This window comes from Taudactylus pleione, unplaced genomic scaffold, assembly GCF_031769625.1.
Source record: "Taudactylus pleione unplaced genomic scaffold, aTauple2 ptg000250l, whole genome shotgun sequence".
Classification (NCBI taxonomy): Eukaryota; Metazoa; Chordata; class Amphibia; order Anura; family Myobatrachidae; genus Taudactylus; species Taudactylus pleione.
Genome location: NW_028284652.1, coordinates 1,462,915 through 1,481,317, shown reverse-complemented (window position 1 = coordinate 1,481,317; position 18,403 = coordinate 1,462,915). Strand labels below are relative to the sequence as shown.

The following is an 18,403-nucleotide window of genomic DNA, read 5'->3' as shown; positions in this document are numbered from 1 at the left end:
AATGATTGATCATTTTTTTTTCAAATTTTCCATAATGCCATTGAGTACCATCACTAATCACATGACAAGTTATGTAGTGAGCGGAGAGGCTTTGGTATGCCCGTCCATCCCCTCTGCTTTCACTTAACATGCTGAGAGTTGTGAGTCTGTATCTGTGACTGGCTGCCGAACAATGTGTTTTGTATGTGTGTGTGCGCTGTGACATCTTTCCCTCCTTGTTTCCTCTCCGCCATCACATGATATTCTGAGAGTTTTGATCCGTTGGCAGCCATCATTGTTTGCTCTCCAGGGGGGCATTGCAATGGAGACAATGCTAAGAACACTCACTATCAAATGCATGCTTGCAAGTATTTATCTTTCTACCTAAGTAAAAAACTCTTCTATGTGGGTTTGCTGCTTTAAAAGCTCTGGAATTCCAGGACCCCATAAATTAACTCCAGCATCCTGTGAGATGGATATTTCCCACTCAAAAAGAAGAAAGCAGAAGCTCTCTACCCCAAAACAATAAAGAGCACTTATACCTGGCTTGGTTTCCACCACTCAAATCAAATCCAATTAGTACATTACTGTCCGCATGATTTATTTCTTCTACAGCTTTACTTACTGCGACACAGTCTTCTTATCATTAGCACCATTCCCTATCTAGGTGTAGAACATCCATGTTAGACATTATAAGCAGGATCTGGGCACATTTTTTGCTGCACCTGAAAGGGCGTCATTGCCTAGAGAGGCTAACACATAAACTTGTCCGTCCTTAGCTAGAAAAGGAAGTATGTCAGCTGGAAACAAAGAGAAAAATTGTGTCATGTGTTTACAATAACCTAACGTCAATGGAAATTAAATAATGAAATCCAGCGAACTGTCAGCACTGTCCTCCCATGGACACAGGAAACCTATGTAACCAATTCTATATAAATCCACAAATTCTATTTTGATTGGAATGATGGAAGAAAGGATGAAGAGCTGGATATCGCCTTGACCTGTGCACAGAATTAATAAAATGTGTCATTGCCACTCTTTCCTGCCCAGGTTCTAATGTATTGTCTGAATGTGTATTTTGTGCTGTCAGCAGTATTGTACCAAGACATGCAGTCAGTTACTGTACTTCCCTAAATTGTGGAAATGAATCAACATTGCATAAGCACTAAATTTACCACCCCCGGACCCAGGCAGGACTCACAAGAACAATAATTGGTTTATTTATCAAGTAGCAACTTTGCCTGAATTTTTTAAAAAGGTCATTTTCATTTAAGTCAAAACTTGGCCTATTGGGTTAGAAAATGAAATATACCAAGTGCACCAGGTTTCCCCGTAATAAAATTGCCATTTTAGAAACTTCTTAGAAAAACCGTGAACAAATCAGCAATTTAGTACTTGATGAATAAACCGCTGTGCTATGTAAAACATTTGCTGTATATTACATTGATTGGGAACAAAACAATGTTGTGAAACAAGTATAAACTAGTTCATATAAGATATACAACTGCAAATACAATTTTTATTTTACAAAAAGTGAGGAGGTTCTGCAGAAATGTCTCTTTGGTCACTATGGGCCTGATTCAGCAAGGAATGCAAGTGAGAGAACGCACGCAGCCAGCCACTGAGAGAATATGCTAATCAGTGCATACGCACGGCAACCGCAGCACAAGATGCAGACGCCCAGCAATATATAATGCTGCCCACCTCCCTTTACTCACAGCCTGAGTAGTCCGCAAGATAGCCGAAACATCGGTAAGATCGAGAACCATCGAAACACATTAGCATAATAATGGTTGACCTAACCTCACTCAGGATGTGAGCAACTTCCTGCACGCAGTGAGAGCTCAGGCTGCGTAGGACCTCGCAATGGCTAATTTATGCACGCCCCTGCAACGGCGTTCAAACGCACTGGGACGCCTGCGTTCGGCCGACCACCTCCCATTCCCACCCACAAATGGCATTTCCTGTCAATCAATATCGGGAGGGTCTGCGTACACACTGAGTGTAGTCTGCATACCCTTACCCGAACGCACACTGGCTAGTTCGCGCACGTGCAGTGCAAAGACATGCGTTCCTTGCAGAATCAGGCCCTATGTGCCTTGCATTAAATTTGTGCATCTAGTTTAATCCCAATGTACATGAACTTGCAAGCAAGATGGTGGTTTATTGACCGCTGATGGGTGGTATGGACTGTGGGCCTAATTCATGTTTGTACGCCATCGCAGGTGTTCACACAAGTGAGCGATTATCTGCAGACTGTGCATTTGCAGTGATCGCACTGGGCGTGTGTAAAGATGCTTTTGCGATCGCGCTCACACTGGGATTTTTAGCGTAGAGTGATTGACAGGAAGGGACCATTTGGATAAGGTAACAGGGAGTGTCAGTAAAACCGCAGGCGTGTCATGGCCATTTTCGGGGCGTGTACCTGCCATCAGCTGTGATCATGTACGTAGTGAAAGATGGCGGCTGCATTGCTACTGCCATGGCCAGTCTGCGTAGCCATAGGCCTACCCTAGCAGTCTAGTGTTTGTTCATCGTTCTTGCGCAGAGCCTGCAAATGAGTTGCGATGGCTCCGGTGAGCGTCTATCTTCAGCGGCAGCTTCACTTGCTAAGATTTGCAGTTCCGAAGCCTAAAAAAACGTAATTGCAACTGCAATCGCTTACAAACATGAGTTAAGGCTTTTGCCTGGTTTTGTAGCCCTGTGCAACAATTAGATTAAAACTGGACAAGGGAAATTGTAATTCACCGATTCGGAGTGTTAGTTGGAGTGAACTGACGATTCGCTGTTACAAAATTTGCCAAGTTAAATGTACATACAAATTTGTCCAAATCAGCGTGAATTAAATGATGTCTGTATTTGCAAAAGCATGTGAAAAACTAAATTTGGAATGATTTATCATTGTACTCTTATATTTTATAGACCAAATCATGGAAGACTTTCTTCACAATGGTGCATTGGTCCCTCCGAAGGCAGAACTCCTGGGTGCAGCTAGCTGGCCATGAAGGTATAATGGAACAAGATGGAAGCCAGCAACGTGTGTGTCACTGGCACTATTAGCAGACAATTGTGTACACGTACAAAGACCACTCATCTCACCACTGACAGCCATACAGATAATAAGTGGACCACTGTCATACGTTTTACAACAATTTTTTTTAATTTTCAACATGAATACCTTTGACCTTTTATACATTTACAAGGTAGTGAGGGAACTAATCGTTGGTGCTGTTACACAATATGAAACATACATTACACCTACCCTCTAGCATGACCCGTTCCATCAGGTACAAAATGCTCTGCTCCTGGACTTCCCATCTAATTGATGATTGCAGTCACCTGTGCTGAACTAGTTAACTGATGAGACAGGTGTTTCAACATAGGTGGCTGCAATCATAAATTAGGTGGGAAGTCCAGGAACAGAGCATTTTGTACCTAATGGATCGGGTCATGTTGGAGGGTCTGCATTACATAGCGTAGAGTAGAGTAGCGGTTCTCATACTTTGTCCTCAAAACCCCAAACAATTCACGTTTCCCAGGTCACCCAGCAGGTGCACAGGTGTATTCATTATTCACTGACACATTTTATAACATCCACAGGTGAAAGTAATTATTTCACTAGTGATTCTATGAGGAGAAATGGAAAACATGCACTGTTTGGGGTCCTGAGGACCAAGTTTGAGAACCAATGGTGTAGAGCAGTGGTTCCCAAACTCTGTCCACAAGGTACCATAACAGTCCAAGTTTTAAAGCTATCCATTGCGGAGCACAGATGTTTAAATTAAACTGACTGATACACTAATTAAGTCACCTGTGTTCAAGCATGGATATCCTTAAAACCTGGGCCGTTAGGGTGCCTTGAGGACTTATGGTGCATACACACGATCAGATTTTTCCTTCAGATATGAACGATAACGATTTAAAAATCGTTCAGTCGTTCATATCTGAAGGAAAATCGTTCATATCTGACATGCCTGAACGATGGACGATCAACGATGCGCGTTCCCGTTTGTCAGATAACGATATCTGACATCTGATGGATTTGCAGTCAGACTTGGACGATTCCATTAATTTTAATGCAGTCAAAAATCGTTCAATCGTTCAAATCGTTCAAAACTTTGGTAAAATCGTTCAAATCGTTCAATCGTTCATCTGACAAATCTGACAAGTCTGACAAATTTGACCGTGTGTACGCTCCATTAGTTTGGGAACCTCTGGCGTAGAGGTTGCTGCAATATAATTGGGATGAATGTCTTATATGAAAGTTACCAGGCAACTTCACAGTGCTCTTGTTTAGTGAAAGTGGTGCTCGGTTTTCAACCCTGCATGACCCTGTGAAATGCCCTAAATGCACGTGATCTCATAGACGTCCTTGTGCTTCCACTGTCACTGTTCTAAATGAACAAATAAGCTGAATAGATTGAAAGGTAAAAAGGTCTCAGGTCACTGGAAGAAGGGGATATTTACTATGATGTAATTTGTAGTATTGTAGTTTAAAGTGTACGTTTCATGGCATTGTAACAAATGAACATCCATCATACAGTCAGATTAAATCCTGATTGCAATGTGCATACCTGCCAGCGGTCACAATATTCCCAGAACATTCCTGGGTTGTTGGCTGTAGAAGAAGGGGCGTGACCTCATCTACAATAATAAGTGGTTTGGGCAGATGAGGGGAGTGACAAACTTATCACAATTTCCAATCGGGAAGGTTGGCAGATGTGAAACGTGCGGTTATTAATATTATAACAAACATATCATTCTTGAGAAAGATATAAAATGCCATAGGCATTATTATAATTAGCTGTTTGTGTGGGCTGAAGATCCTGTAACACTTATCATCATACAGAGCAAATGAGCTGCTGAAAGCTGGCAGACCTCCCTCAGTTTGATAATGTCACAGGACGTTTCCCAGGAGCAGTGAGCATGCTTCTGACAGTAATTAGGATTTTCACATTCTTATTATTATATATATATATACCAGCCGGGATGAGATATGATGTACTGCAGAGTGTTGTATTGGGAAGAAGATACAGTAGCTGTCAGTGACTGATCCACCTTATGATCCTAAATGAATAATAAAGTGCTAGTTAGAAAGAAGTGGAGTCTGTGAAGCTGTACGAGTCCTCGGTAAGGGGACACCATCTTGTTACATGGGGCTTTTACAGTTATTACAGCATTTTCTGATTTGTCTAACGTCAGGGTGTAGTGAGGAAATGAGCCAGGTTACAAGTGTGCCATGACAATAGGGTCAGTATTTAAACTACCTCATTACAGAAATATTCACTGCAGAAACATGAACCACGTCCTAGGAGAGTTTGTCCACACTGAATATTATTTCTCGCACTCACTCTCCAAGGCAACTTTAAAGCCAGTGAGCGAGGCCACATCCTGAAGAAATATAGCCCTGTAGAAAACGCATGCCTGGAGGCCCTCATGGAAGATGTCCTCCGGCCCTATGTTCCCACCTACTATGGCCTGGTGGAGAGGGATGAGCAGACCTATATAAAGATGGAAGACCTTCTCATGGGCCTGGAAGGACCTAGCATTATGGACTGCAAGATTGGCATTCGGTAGGGACGCCTGTCATCCTAGTACAAATTATTATACTTTGGGGGAGATGTATCAAACTGTTGAGAGGGAAAGTGGTTGCCCATAGTAACCAACCAGCTTCTGTCAATTTATAGACTGTGCTAGATAAATAGCTTGAAAGTAACTTCTCTATTTTGCTCTCTCAAAGGTTTAATACATCTCAACCGTTGTCTTCTAGCACAGCGAGGAGGATAGACTCACAGATATTTTGCCAATATTATCTCCTTCCCAGTCCACCCTCCATCTGTTAACCCCCACGGGCCCTCTTCCCTCTTGTTCCTTCGCTTGCACTGCCCTTACTACTAGAACTTCTTGTCTTTGGTTCCCTTCACCCCTTTAGCGCCTGACCCTATCTGCTTGCCCATATTATGGGTATAGGATCAGAGAGCTGCTGTACCTTCGTCTCCAACTCACCACTGTCTTCTAGCTACAGCAAGCTGCCCAACCTTCTCCTGCACTTGTCTCTTCTTCTCTGTAGTTTTATTGCAGCATTTATTATTTATGCTATGTACTATTCATTGTTGTGCATTGTATTTATGCTGTGTACTGTATTGGATTTTTATATTACCTTTTGTACAGCACTGCATACTCTTTGTGGTGCCTAAAAGATAAAATATGATAATAATACAGGGGGCAGGATCATATTCATTGTACAGGTCAGGATGAGTTGAAGGCATTCCAATAACATGCTGAAATGCAATAAAAAAAAGTCCCCTTTTCTGTAGGACGTATTTAGAAGAGGAGCTTGCCAAGGCCCTTTTGAAGCCCACACCACGCAAAGACCTGTATAACAAAATGATAGCACTGGATCTACAAGCTCCTACAGCAGAGGAACATTTGCAGAAAGCGGTTACTAAGCCACGTTACATGCAGTGGCGGGAGAGTGTGAGTTCTACAGAATTGCTGGGATTCCGTATTGAGGGAGTTACGGTGAGTCATCATTTATACTAATATAATAAGAACGTTGCGTCTGTTTGTTCTAAGTTGGCTCAAAAACTACTGAACCAATTGAATGAAAACTTCATCACTTTGTAGTGGAAACCCCTAGCTATAACCTGCACTTTGTTTCATATCGATCCGTCAAGTTACAGACGTGTCCTCATACATCTAGCCTTAGTACGCCACACAGCGCAACTTGTCTGGTGTAAAGGATCCGCCAGATCCTGTGCAACTCTGCTAGCGTTTTGGGAGTCTCTTTTGCCAAAAATGCATCTAGGTCGCAATGCGATGCGACTAGGATTCACCAGCAGACTGTGCTGAGTAATTTCATGTGCGACACTTGTATATCGGTGTGCAACTGAGTCTGTATATGAAGCACAACAGAACTTAAGGTGCGTACACACGGCACGATTAAAATGGAAGATTTGAACGATAACAATATCGATCATATTGTTATCATTCATATCGTGCATTTTTCGGTGCCCAACGACCTGCGATGCCAGGGTACGTATGGACAATATCGATATCGTCCATCGACCGTGCATGCAGGCCAACCTAGTTGATATCGACCAGGTTACTATAGGGACCCGCGATCATTGATCGCGGATCGCTATAGTCGTTGGTGAATAGGTGGTCTACTGGATGATCGACGATATAGTTATCGTTGTCGATTGTCCCGTGTGTGTGCACCATATGAGTGAAAACAGCTGCAGCCGCTACATTGTAGCAGTTCGTATACAGATTCAGTCGCACTCAGATATACGAGTGTCCTCTATCAAATGAATCAGCACAGTCTGCTGGTGCATCTTAGTCGCATTGCAGAGGCAAAACAAACGCTTGGCTCTAGCAGGGTCTGACGGGACCTGGCGCACCGAGACGCTCTTTTTGGGGCGACTGCAGCAAAGATGTGTAAAGACCCATCTGTAAAGCAGAGCAATAACAAAAGCTAAATTTATTGATATCATTAATACAAGAGATAGGTGTGGCACCATCGCCCGGCCAGTAAGGGGTGGGGGGAGAGGTGCTCTGGGCCCGCGTTCACTTGAATAGAATAGGCCACATTGCAGTCTGTGCACAGAGTGACATTGGTGTGAGTGGTGGGTAAAGGCTCTGCTGGTCATGTGGGCAACTCCCACGCTAGGGGCCCCTATGCAAATGTTGGCAAAAGCGATGTCATCGCGGGCAACAGCTAGTGATAATATACAATGGCATCTGGGAACCTGCCTTTTACTGAGGCTATTAAAAACTATGGGGGCGAGTCACAGTCTGACAGTATTGTATAGCATCTACGATAGCACTATTACGGTAACGCAGCAGGAGGCATCATGTCAACTGCATGCATTACTGTTCTGAGCTGTGTCCGTGGACGCAGCATTGGATCATCTGCGTGATCCTCTGCTGGCTTGAGTGACTCAAGCCGGCAAACGCAGTTGCTCAAAAGAGGCAAGGAAATCTCCGTCAGCCAACAGAGATCCTGGCCTTCTCTCCCCTCCCCCAATGGCCGCAACACACCTCCGTTTTGGGGAAACAGAGGCCGTCGCCGCCTCCTCCTCTCTGCCCAGAAACGGCAGCAGACTGTCAATCATGGACAGTCTGCTGCCGCTCTGCGTGCGAATACGCAGGACCCGTACTGCACATGCGCAGTACTGGTATCGGAGATGTTAACGCACATCTCTGAATTAGCCCCAATGAGAATATAAATACCATGCATATAACGGGTACAGTGCATGACCTATTTGTCACACTAGCCTGCTTTCCTATTTATAAGATTACTTTCTGTTTCACTCACTACATTAGGTGTTTCTATTACCGGAGGAAGAACATTCATCTGTCATTTTTGGTCCCACGCACAGTAGGGGACATTTCTGAAACCTGCATGTCTAATATAATAATATAATAGTGTCTCATCCAGGCACACGTTACACATCTTCCATAAGGCAGGTCACACCGAGGAAATGTGAAAAGCGACTTTTATAAGCAATTTAATTACAAGGATTAGGTCCTCTGTCCTGAGGACCCTGGAAAGTGGCTGTGGGGTTCTCGTGAGAGAGGTGTTGACTTTGCCCTCTGTCTCCCAGGTTGAAGCCGGTCCTGTGAAGAAAAATTTTAAGAAAATGAAAAGTCGAGAAAGTATCATGGAAACGTTTGTTTTTTTCACGAAGAGCCGGAAGGACATCCTGGTATGAGGCAGTAACTGCTCTTCCATTAACACAATCAGTTAAGCTAAAGTAGAAGTCAGAACTCATAAAGGGTTTCCATGATGTCGCTCTGTAGACCTGACTCAGGCTTGCTGGCCTATCCCGTTTCTGGTGTCCCTCCATGTCTTGTCTGCCCTGCAGCCACACTCCTGTCCCTGTAATTACCCAGCAATAAAGCGCTCTATCATCAAGTCTTCATGCTGTTCCTGCACTGACCTCACACGGTCATACCCTGAGAGTGGTGAATAGTTGGGGAATGTAGCCAGACTTGTCTTGTGTTCAGGGAGGTGTGTGCCAGAATGGGGGAAAGGAGGAGAGAGAAAGAACAGGCAACAGCACTAGTCTCCTTGTATCTGCCTTACAGAGTAATAGCCCATATTCTATTTCATGGATAGGTTAAACGGATTGTTTTGTGTTACTGTCTGTCTGCAGGTTAGTGAGGATATCTGTAGGAGTGTCTTGACATGTTCTTTAGCAACAGAATAGACATAAGAGTTTGTGCTCCTACTAGAGTGTCACCTTGTGTCGTAAAATGGGAAATGCATGCTCTTGTATTTCAGGCTGCCTACCTGGAGCGCATGGAGAACATGCAGGCTGCACTGAAAGACTCTGTATTTTTCCGCAAGCACGAGGTTAGTAAGACGGGATTAAATGCAACAACAGATACAAATGCATTATACATGCTTCCTTTACATTGTTCCAAGTACAGTATAAAAAAATAATGCATTAGATTGGTCTGCAGCCAGGTAGTGTGCGTGCTCCCACATGGCTGACAGGTGCAGTCTGTAAAGAAATGTGCTCCAAAAATGACATTTGAAAATGCCCCCCCCCCTAGGAATAGCACAAGCTCAGTCTGTAGGATATGCAATATAATTAGCAACATACTGTATCATCATCGTACTGTACCTATGATCCGCCGCTAAATTAAAAACTAGCATATAATTGTCTTGAACATGTTTCTCAAATCCAGCCCTCAGGGAACCATAATAACAGTGCATGTTTTCCATATGGTTTAGCTGAAGCTCTGGTGTGTTACTTATATATTTGCCTTCTCTCCTAATTGTGCGAGAGACTCCTAAATTTCATGCATCTCTCCTGGAGCCCGGGAATAGACCAGCCTACTGGGTCCCACTCTCTTCACAGGGCATTGCATCAACATGGCCCCAACTCCCACAAATAACAGCATTGTACAGCAGGGGGCAGCACTATGATACAACACTCAGAGCCACCAAGACCCTTGCATCTAAATGTCCCCTTTGGGATCTCTTGTGCTGGGTACACACTGACATATATTACCCAATGGAACGGGCGATTTATCTGTAGTGCATCCGTAGATGATATGTTTGTGTCATTCACAGACATATGGCATCGGCCCTGCAGCACAGCTGATGCAGATATACTGGCACCTCTGGCTGTGTGTACAGATGACCCGCCGCCCGCCCGTACACTTGCTGCAGGGTGACTGACATCTTAACTGGGTGGGAAAATGTCAATACCGGCCCAGTTGTGGTGTCAGCACAGACAGCGTAGACACATCGGCAGAATGATTGGCCAGGTATGTACCCAGCTTTAGATGTACCAATTAAAAAACTCAGCAAGTTTGGTTAATTATTCAAACACATTTAAAAAGAAAGAAAATGTGGTACTAATTATATGTTTCCTGGGAAACGTGCAGTTTGTGTTCCCTGATGACTGGATCTGACAAACACTGGTCTAGAATATTATGCAGCCTAAATCTCTAAGCCTCTTACCCTTAATAATATCCACCACAATAACAAATACAACATGGTATGATACACGCATCTACCGTTTCCATCATGGAAAACACTATTTTGTACCCATCTCTTCCTTTATTACCCCAGTATCTTGTATGCCCACTTGCTCCATGTATTTTTTGCCATGTCTAATATACCCACTGCCTCCATTTCAGAGGTAGGCCCACTTTTTTCTTTTTTGGGGGGGGGAGGGGGGGTGGAGGTGACAAATTCCCCTATTTTTTCTCAGCGTCAGGGCTTTGCTTCCCGCTGTCACCTTGCCCATAAAACTGCTCTGTGTGACACTTATTTACAATGTGGCAGATTGTTATACAGTCAGGTGCATAAATATTGGGACATTGACAGAATTTACATATTTTGGCCTCTATTCCCCACCACAATGGCTTTGAAATGAAACAAACAAGATGTGCTGTAACTGCAGACTTTCAGATTTAATTTGAGGGTAATTACATCCAAATCAGGTGAACGGTGTAGGAATTACAACGGTTTCTATATGTGCCTCCCACTTTTTAAGGGGCCAAAAGTAATGGGACAAACTAAACAATCCTAAATCTAACTTTCACTTTTTAATACTTTGTTGCAAATCCTTTGCAGGCAATTACAGCCTGAAGTCTGGAACGCATAGACATCACCAGGCACTGTGTTTCATCCCTGGTGATGCTCTGCCAGGCCTCTACTGCAAATGTCTTCAGTTCCTGCTTGTTCTTGGGGCATTTTCCCTTCAGTTTTGTCTTCATCAAGTTTCATTTCAAAGCCATTGCAGTGGTGAATAGAGGCCAAAATATGAAAATTCTGTCACTGTCCCAATATTTATGCACCTGACTGTATTTGGTGGCATGTTTAGGAATGTGGAATATTTCTAACATGCTCCATTTGTACACCTAGAGCATGATCCATACCTAGGGCATAATGTAGAATTGCGTCTTTTGTATAATTACAAAAAGCGTCCTCATCTTTTAGTGGATGCATGTTGAGTCGCATTTATCGTAGGAGACATCCATTTTTAAATTTAACATGCACTTGTCCGATGCAAATATGCATCTCTTATCCTTACAAGTGCACAGCAGGCCCATGGGTGGTGCAGATATACTGTACCTCCTAAAAGGCATATGTCCAAGTCATCATTTATGCTTCGCTTGCAGAGATGTCTGTATAGCAAGATCCTTCAATGTTAGCTCCGGTAAAGAAAAGTAGTATATGCACCTGGGTTATTCATGGAGAGAACAGTAGCATATGTGCCTGGGTTATTCCTGGAGAGAACAGTAGTATATGTGCCTGGGTTATTCCTGGAGAGAACAGTAGCATATGTGCCTGGGTTATTCCTGGAGAGAACAGTAGCATATGTGCCTGGGTTATTCCTGGAGAGAACAGTAGTATATGTGCCTGGGTTATTCCTGGAGAGAACAGTAGCATATGTGCCTGGGTTATTCCTGGAGAGAACAGTAGCATATGTGCCTGGGTTATTCCTGGAGAGAACAGTAGTATATGTGCCTGGGTTATTCCTGGAGAGAACAGTAGCATATGTGCCTGGGTTATTCCTGGAGAGAACAGTAGCATATGTGCCTGGGTTACTCCTGGAGAGAACAGTAGCATATGTGCCTGGGTTATTCCTGGAGAGAACAGTAGTATATGTGCCTGGGTTACTGCTGCAGCGAACAGTAGAATATGTGTCTGGGTTACTCCTGGAGAGAACAGTAGTATATGCAGGGCGGGCGCTACTACTAGGCAAACTTAGGCAGCTGCCTAAGAGCGCTGGCCACTGCAGAGCGCCACTGGATTGATGTGTAATGTGGACCGGCACCTGTGTGTTTGTTTTAGCAGCCGATGAGAGTCAGACAGACTCTCATCGGCTGCTGCGCCCACTGCCGGAGCTGGGCTGGAGCTCACTCATGAGCCCCATTTTCCGGCTCCCGCAGTGGGTGATGGGAGAGACGTCATGATGTCTCTCCCATCATGCAGAACGGGCCGGCCCAGGATGATGCCGGACGAAGGAGCATATGCCGGAGCGGGGATTAGGGTAAGTGGAGGTTTTTTTTTTTCCTGTGTGTGTGTCTGTCTGGCCGAGGGGAGGGGGACTACTACTACGGGCACTGCTGGGGGGACTACCGCGGGCACTGCACACTGGTGGGACCGCTACTGGGGGCACTGCCTAGATGGGGATTACAACTACTACTGGGGGGGGGGGCAGTACATAGGGGGGGGATTACTGCTGGGGGCACGACATAGGTGGAAAGACTACTACTAGGGGCACTGATGGGGGAGGAGTACTAATAGGGGCACTGCTACTGGGGGCACTACATAGGGAGGGACTACTGCTAGGGGCACTACTGGCGGAGGGTTGCTACTAGGGGCACTGCTGGGGGGGTGGGACTACTACTGGGAGCACTGCATCGGGGGGGACCACTACTGGGGGCACTGCATAGAGAGGGAAACTACTGGGTGCACTATATAAGGGGCACTGCATAGGTGGGGGACTACTACTGTAGGCACTGCATAGGGGGGCCACTACTGAGGGCACTGTATAAGGGGCACTATGCAGTGCCACCACTACTTGGGGCATTGCATAGGGGGGCCACTACTGAGGGCACTGTATAAGGGGCACTATGCAGTGCCACCACTACTTGGGGCATTGCATAGGGGGGCCACTACTGAGGGCACTGTATAAGGGGCACTATGCAGTGCCACCACTACTTGGGGCATTGCATAGGGGGGACCACTACTGGGGGCACTGTATAAGGGGCACTACTGGGAGCACTGTATAAGGGCTTGTGTAGCTATCGAGGGTAGGGGTGGGGGGTGTAAGGCTGAAGAAATGCCTAGGGTGCCAAGAAACCTTGCACCGGCCCCGAGTATATGTGCCTTGGTTACTCCTGGAGAGAACAGTAGTATATGTGCCCAGTATGCAGCAGGAGATGTGGCTTCATAGTGACCGTAGTAATTACTAAAATCCCAGTACACAAATTAAACAATATAGTGCATGACCGGACAGTTATTAGAAACTAGTAGTCACATTTACCATGTCATGTAAAAGGAAATTAGAAGACAGAAAGAGAATACGATGTTAAATTCAATACACACATCTGTCATCTTCCCCTTTAGAAGATCAAAAGGGTGTCTGCTTTATTGCTGCGGATCAATTACGAATATCACTGTAATTATGCAAATGAATCACACACGTCACATTACAATACAGTATTAACACAAGTGGGAGGGATTCAGATGCATTCAGCCAATCAGAACAGTTATCATCTCACACTTTGCACCAGGGGTGGAGTACCTGCAAGTGATCCACCTCCAGACAGGCACATATGTGTTATACTTGGGGTCAGTATGGGGAACATTTTGTGCTTACATGTCCTTACTATACTTTGTATGCACTTGCACGCCCCATCCAAATCCCATTTTGCCTCCCTAGATACAAGAGGGTATGAGCATGATTTGCATCCCAGTCAGCAAGGGAACAGGTGCATAAGAATGTTTGGTGCACATGTGCAATGAAAATAATAATAATAATTGTAAATTTGCAGGAAAACAAAAATGCCAGTTGTATGTATGTATATCCAGCTCTACATGAGCCCCAATTACCAGGCTAACATAAATGATCTAAGCAAATCTCTTCCCACAATTACTGCCAATGTGCAAGTTACTGTACAGGTTAGATCCTCATGCACAGCAGGTTAGATCCTCATGCACAGCAGGTTAGATCCTCATGCACAGCAGGAGGGTGGAATCCTCTGTGCTCAGGGAAGGGCACAAAGGCTGGAAGGAAGTTTGTGTTCTCGACAGATGGGGAAAGGTGAAGTTATTTGGCTGCTATTGGATGCCAGATGCCCTATTCTCTCAGTGTAACAGTGATACGAGAACCAGAAGGAGGCAGTACTGGCTGGGTGATTTTTATTGCAGAAGTAATTTCTTTGTGATCACCCGCATGTCCCAATGAGACAAATCCCGTCAGAGGGTGGACAGCTCTTACCAGTAGACAGAGGGTGTTCTCCGTCTCATCTGTGCCTTTCTGTAGCTATGCTGCGAGAATACTTACAATACCAGAGCTTGGCAACTGATCTCTGAATACATTCCTTACTAGTTCCCTTACAAGATCACCATATCGGGAATCCCTGAACAATATAAAGAATATACAGTAAGCAGAGAACACTAGTAGTGGCTTTAATGGAAACTGCAAGTTATTTGTTGAGGTAATTATTTAAGAGAGAAGTGAAGGATGGAAAAATTAGCAGATTTTTAAGACTATTCTGCTTCAACAACAAACCCAAGATTAATACATAATGTAGATCCGATGGTGCAATCTGCAGCTAGACTCATTTGTAATACAGCCATGACAGACGTGCTCAGGTACACACATAGCTGTATGGAAGACACCTTGTGCTGATCTTTACTGTTGTACACACAGAGCATTGGCAAAGGGGGAATCTACGATCACCAGTCCTCCTTCCTGTAAACATATGGTGAAAGCAAGTGTCTTATAGAGACCGAAAGCTACAACAACCTTAGTACGGTCTAGGCAGGCCTTGGCACACTGCAATCCTCTCCCTTAATGAGGTTTCCAGAACTTGATTATAACGTAACGTTTGTCATCATTGTCACTTCAGATTACCCTATGAAGCCCAGTATCAGAATTTCCTGTGACAGAATTTGTCCCTAAAAAATAAGGATATTGTTCTATCAATAGCGTTAAATCAAGCTGAGGTGAAATCTGTGCAATGTAGGTGAGCTGTGGCTTGCATGGGCTGGTAGGATGTAAGGGAGCTAGAATCCCCATAGAAGAAAACTAGGATTAGTAATACTTCTGTATAAGAATGTCTTTGGGTGTTATATGGAATCTTATCTAAAGTGGAGTAGTTTTCTGGATCTGGACATCTGTATACACATAACAGGGACTGGAGACTTAATATTCACACTGGGTGCTTGTTTTTTTTTTTTTTTTACAGATAAGTGCAATCACATCATCCTTATGCAACCCACAAGGAAAGAGTAACTGTATACAGCAGCATTATTATTTATGTATATCAGCAGTGTCACAGATGATGGATGATCCCCCTTGCACCCAGAGAGGACATATCCCGTACAGACTTGCAGACTCATAATGTATTGTTACTTGCAATAATAGCATACAATTATAAACCTGTCAGGCAGCGATGCTGAGGTACTATGGGTCATTTATTAGTGTTTGCCCATGAGGAGCAAAGCTTACAACCATGCCCTGTGTAATTTGCCATTTCATTTTCTGCGGCGGTAAAGGACTTCTTTTTTTGTTTCAGGTGATTGGCAGCTCCCTCCTCTTTGTTCATGACCGGCGAGGCTTCTCTAATGTGTGGATGATTGATTTCGGCAAAACATCTCCAGCACCATCGCACATAACCCTTCGCCATGACGTGCCCTGGGAACCTGGGACCCATGAAGATGGCTACTTGCTGGGGCTGAAGAACCTAATTGACACTATGCGAGACACCATGTGTATGTTAGACGAGAGAAGAGAAGAGGCTGAAGACAGCTTAGTACAGGAGGATGAGAAGAACATGACCAGGGAGAATGAGAAGTCTTTACCAAAAATGGAAACAGAAGGGAATGCCACAAATGGGGAAAAGAATGATCTCTAAATATGTGATGCGGTATCAGAGATACCTCAAAAACAGCCGAGAAACAGGGACCTATGAACTCATAGGAGAGAGTCTGCCCTTTCTTCACAATACTAAATCATAGAAATGTGGACTTCACCAGCTCAACCAGTCACTGTTGGGTGGATTTGGGTTTCGGTAATCTTCCCATGCGAGGGACAAGGATCCCTCAGTATTGCACATGCTGGAAGTGTGAGGAGCAGGACAATTCATAGTGATATAAGATCTTCTATGAAGATAAGAGGCCATTAGAATAACCAGCACAACACAGACACTGACCTGCAGGGTTCTTCTTTGTCTGCTACTCTGCACTGGGATGAGATGAAATGTCATAGCATACCACTGTATAATGGGACTGACACAAAAGAATCAGATCAATGTCACTTGCAGTGGGTAGGACAGACTAATCCCGTTATGTAATGTTCAGTATCATCCCATCATACAGCGAGACACTGGTCTTCCTTTGACAGTGTAAGGTCATTTGTAAAACCAGCAAATAATCTTCTAATTACTGTGCAGAGGGAGGCGGACAGACATGTACCCTGACTATGAACCGTATCACAGTGTGAAAAAACAGCATTTTGTTTCACTCCGTTTCAATTTTCCACTTTCAAATAAAATAAAAATGTATCCACTGATCAGCCATAAAAACATGCTCCCCTGGACATCGGTCCTGTGGAGCTACCAGCCTGCATTGCATGTCACTGTGACTTCTTTCCAGCATCATTTTTCTTTATTCATACTTCTATGGCCTTACAATCAGAATAAAGCGTTATGGTAGGAGAGGGGGGTTTAAAAAGCAACATTTTGCAGTGGACTGAGGCCTGAACGCTCAGAGTACCTTCACAGGACACAATAGTCTCACGCCATTTCATTGTTAATAAAATGGGGCTGTGAAATTAAATAGAACAAGCAAAGCCTTCAATGCTGCAAAGGATAATAATGCCCAGCTTGCGTCCAGAAAACATGGGTCAGCGTATCAAGGCCACCATTGCAATAAAAATGTTACTCTGCTAAAATCACTGCTTCATTGGAGGAGCCACTGCATGGTTGGAAGAGCTACAGAGAATGAAGGGTTTATAGATAAATTAGTTTATAGATCAGATATACATGAGCAGAGAAGTTTACAGAAAATAGGTAACATAAAAAATACCTAATTGAAGGCTTAAGGGTCAAAATCAAGTAGGCTAGTCCAAGTATTATAAGGAGTGGCTTTAATTGTCCATATGGTCATGCAGAGACATTAGCAGCTCGATACGTAGACCCAATATACTCCAAGCATCTTCACATATTGCAGCTTTCCTTTGGCACTTTAAGGACGTAGAAGTCTTCTCTTTCCTTTTCAGTCCTGCCCCTCATCTGCCCTCCACTTAAGAGCATCCTCTTTGTGCGCATCAGGTCGTATCTGGTTTCGCATCCCACCAAGAAGATTGGATGTAGCCTCAGTGGCCACTATGAATGGCTTCACAACAGTGGGTGGTATCTGTCGCAGGACTCCGCCCACAGCTCCGGTCAATCCCTTCTGTTCGTGACCACGTGAGGCTACTTCACGTATGGTCTGAGCAGTGTCAATAACACCCTAAGAAGAGAGAGAGTAGTGTTACTTTACATCCATGTTATAGTATGTCTATCATGTTATTTAGGTGTTGCACTTGCCTCTCTCACAGTGTCGTAAGCTTTTGCCACGCCCTCCCGCAGATCCGCTGGTTGTTGTCCCCTCCTTAGTCTACGTGACTGTCTAACATCAAGAGAGCAACGTGACACAGGTGGTGTTGGAGACAAAATGTCATAGACCGTCTCTGCAGTGGCCTGAAATTCAAAAAAGAGGTGAATTACAGTATACGTCTGATAAAAGGAAAATGTTATGAGGATTCATTTTTACTATAAGACCTAAACATTCTATCTCCTGTCATCCCTACCTGTATAGCTTGCACTAGCCGATTGCTGAGCTCTAGTGCCGCAGAGGCAGTGGAGGTACCAAAAGATGCAGCCCCTCTCTGCAAGCCACGAATAATGCGGCCATCTTTCCTGTATTGCTCAATAGGCAGCCAGAAGAGATCTCGCACACCATGAACTGAAAGAAAGAGCAGGCAGTCCAGTCCCAGTGTATCATTACTATACATCACACTATTGCCGACATATTGAAGGATTGAATCAGCCTAAACCTTATTTACGTTAGTGAATAATGGCCTTATCTTAGTAAACTATCGCCAGTATTAACAGTAGGCCTGATTCAATACCGATCGCAAGTACAACTACGGACACAGATCAAGCAATTGTTTGCCAT

At 44.3% G+C, this 18,403-nt stretch overlaps 2 protein-coding genes across 2 annotated transcripts in view; one reads left to right on the top strand and one right to left on the bottom strand.

The window, feature by feature from the left end:
* The window catches only part of LOC148515318 (inositol-trisphosphate 3-kinase B-like), a 122,389-nt gene extending 105,320 nt beyond the window's left edge, over positions 1-17,069 (top strand). Inside the window, exons 3-8 of the mRNA XM_088480017.1 lie at positions 2,902-2,986; positions 5,339-5,552; positions 6,297-6,501; positions 8,589-8,690; positions 9,269-9,340; positions 15,760-17,069. Coding sequence (XP_088336143.1) covers positions 2,902-2,986; positions 5,339-5,552; positions 6,297-6,501; positions 8,589-8,690; positions 9,269-9,340; positions 15,760-16,098 — 1,017 coding nt within the window. The 3' untranslated portion in view covers positions 16,099-17,069. The remainder of the gene's footprint in view (positions 1-2,901; positions 2,987-5,338; positions 5,553-6,296; positions 6,502-8,588; positions 8,691-9,268; positions 9,341-15,759) is intronic.
* Positions 17,070-17,192: 123 nt separating this feature from the next.
* ATG2A (autophagy related 2A) overlaps positions 17,193-18,403 on the bottom strand; it is a 169,536-nt gene continuing 168,325 nt past the window's right edge. Inside the window, exons 40-42 of the mRNA XM_088480016.1 lie at positions 18,036-18,190; positions 17,773-17,925; positions 17,193-17,695 (exon numbers count right to left, since the gene is read on the bottom strand). Coding sequence (XP_088336142.1) covers positions 17,459-17,695; positions 17,773-17,925; positions 18,036-18,190 — 545 coding nt within the window. The 3' untranslated portion in view covers positions 17,193-17,458. The remainder of the gene's footprint in view (positions 17,696-17,772; positions 17,926-18,035; positions 18,191-18,403) is intronic.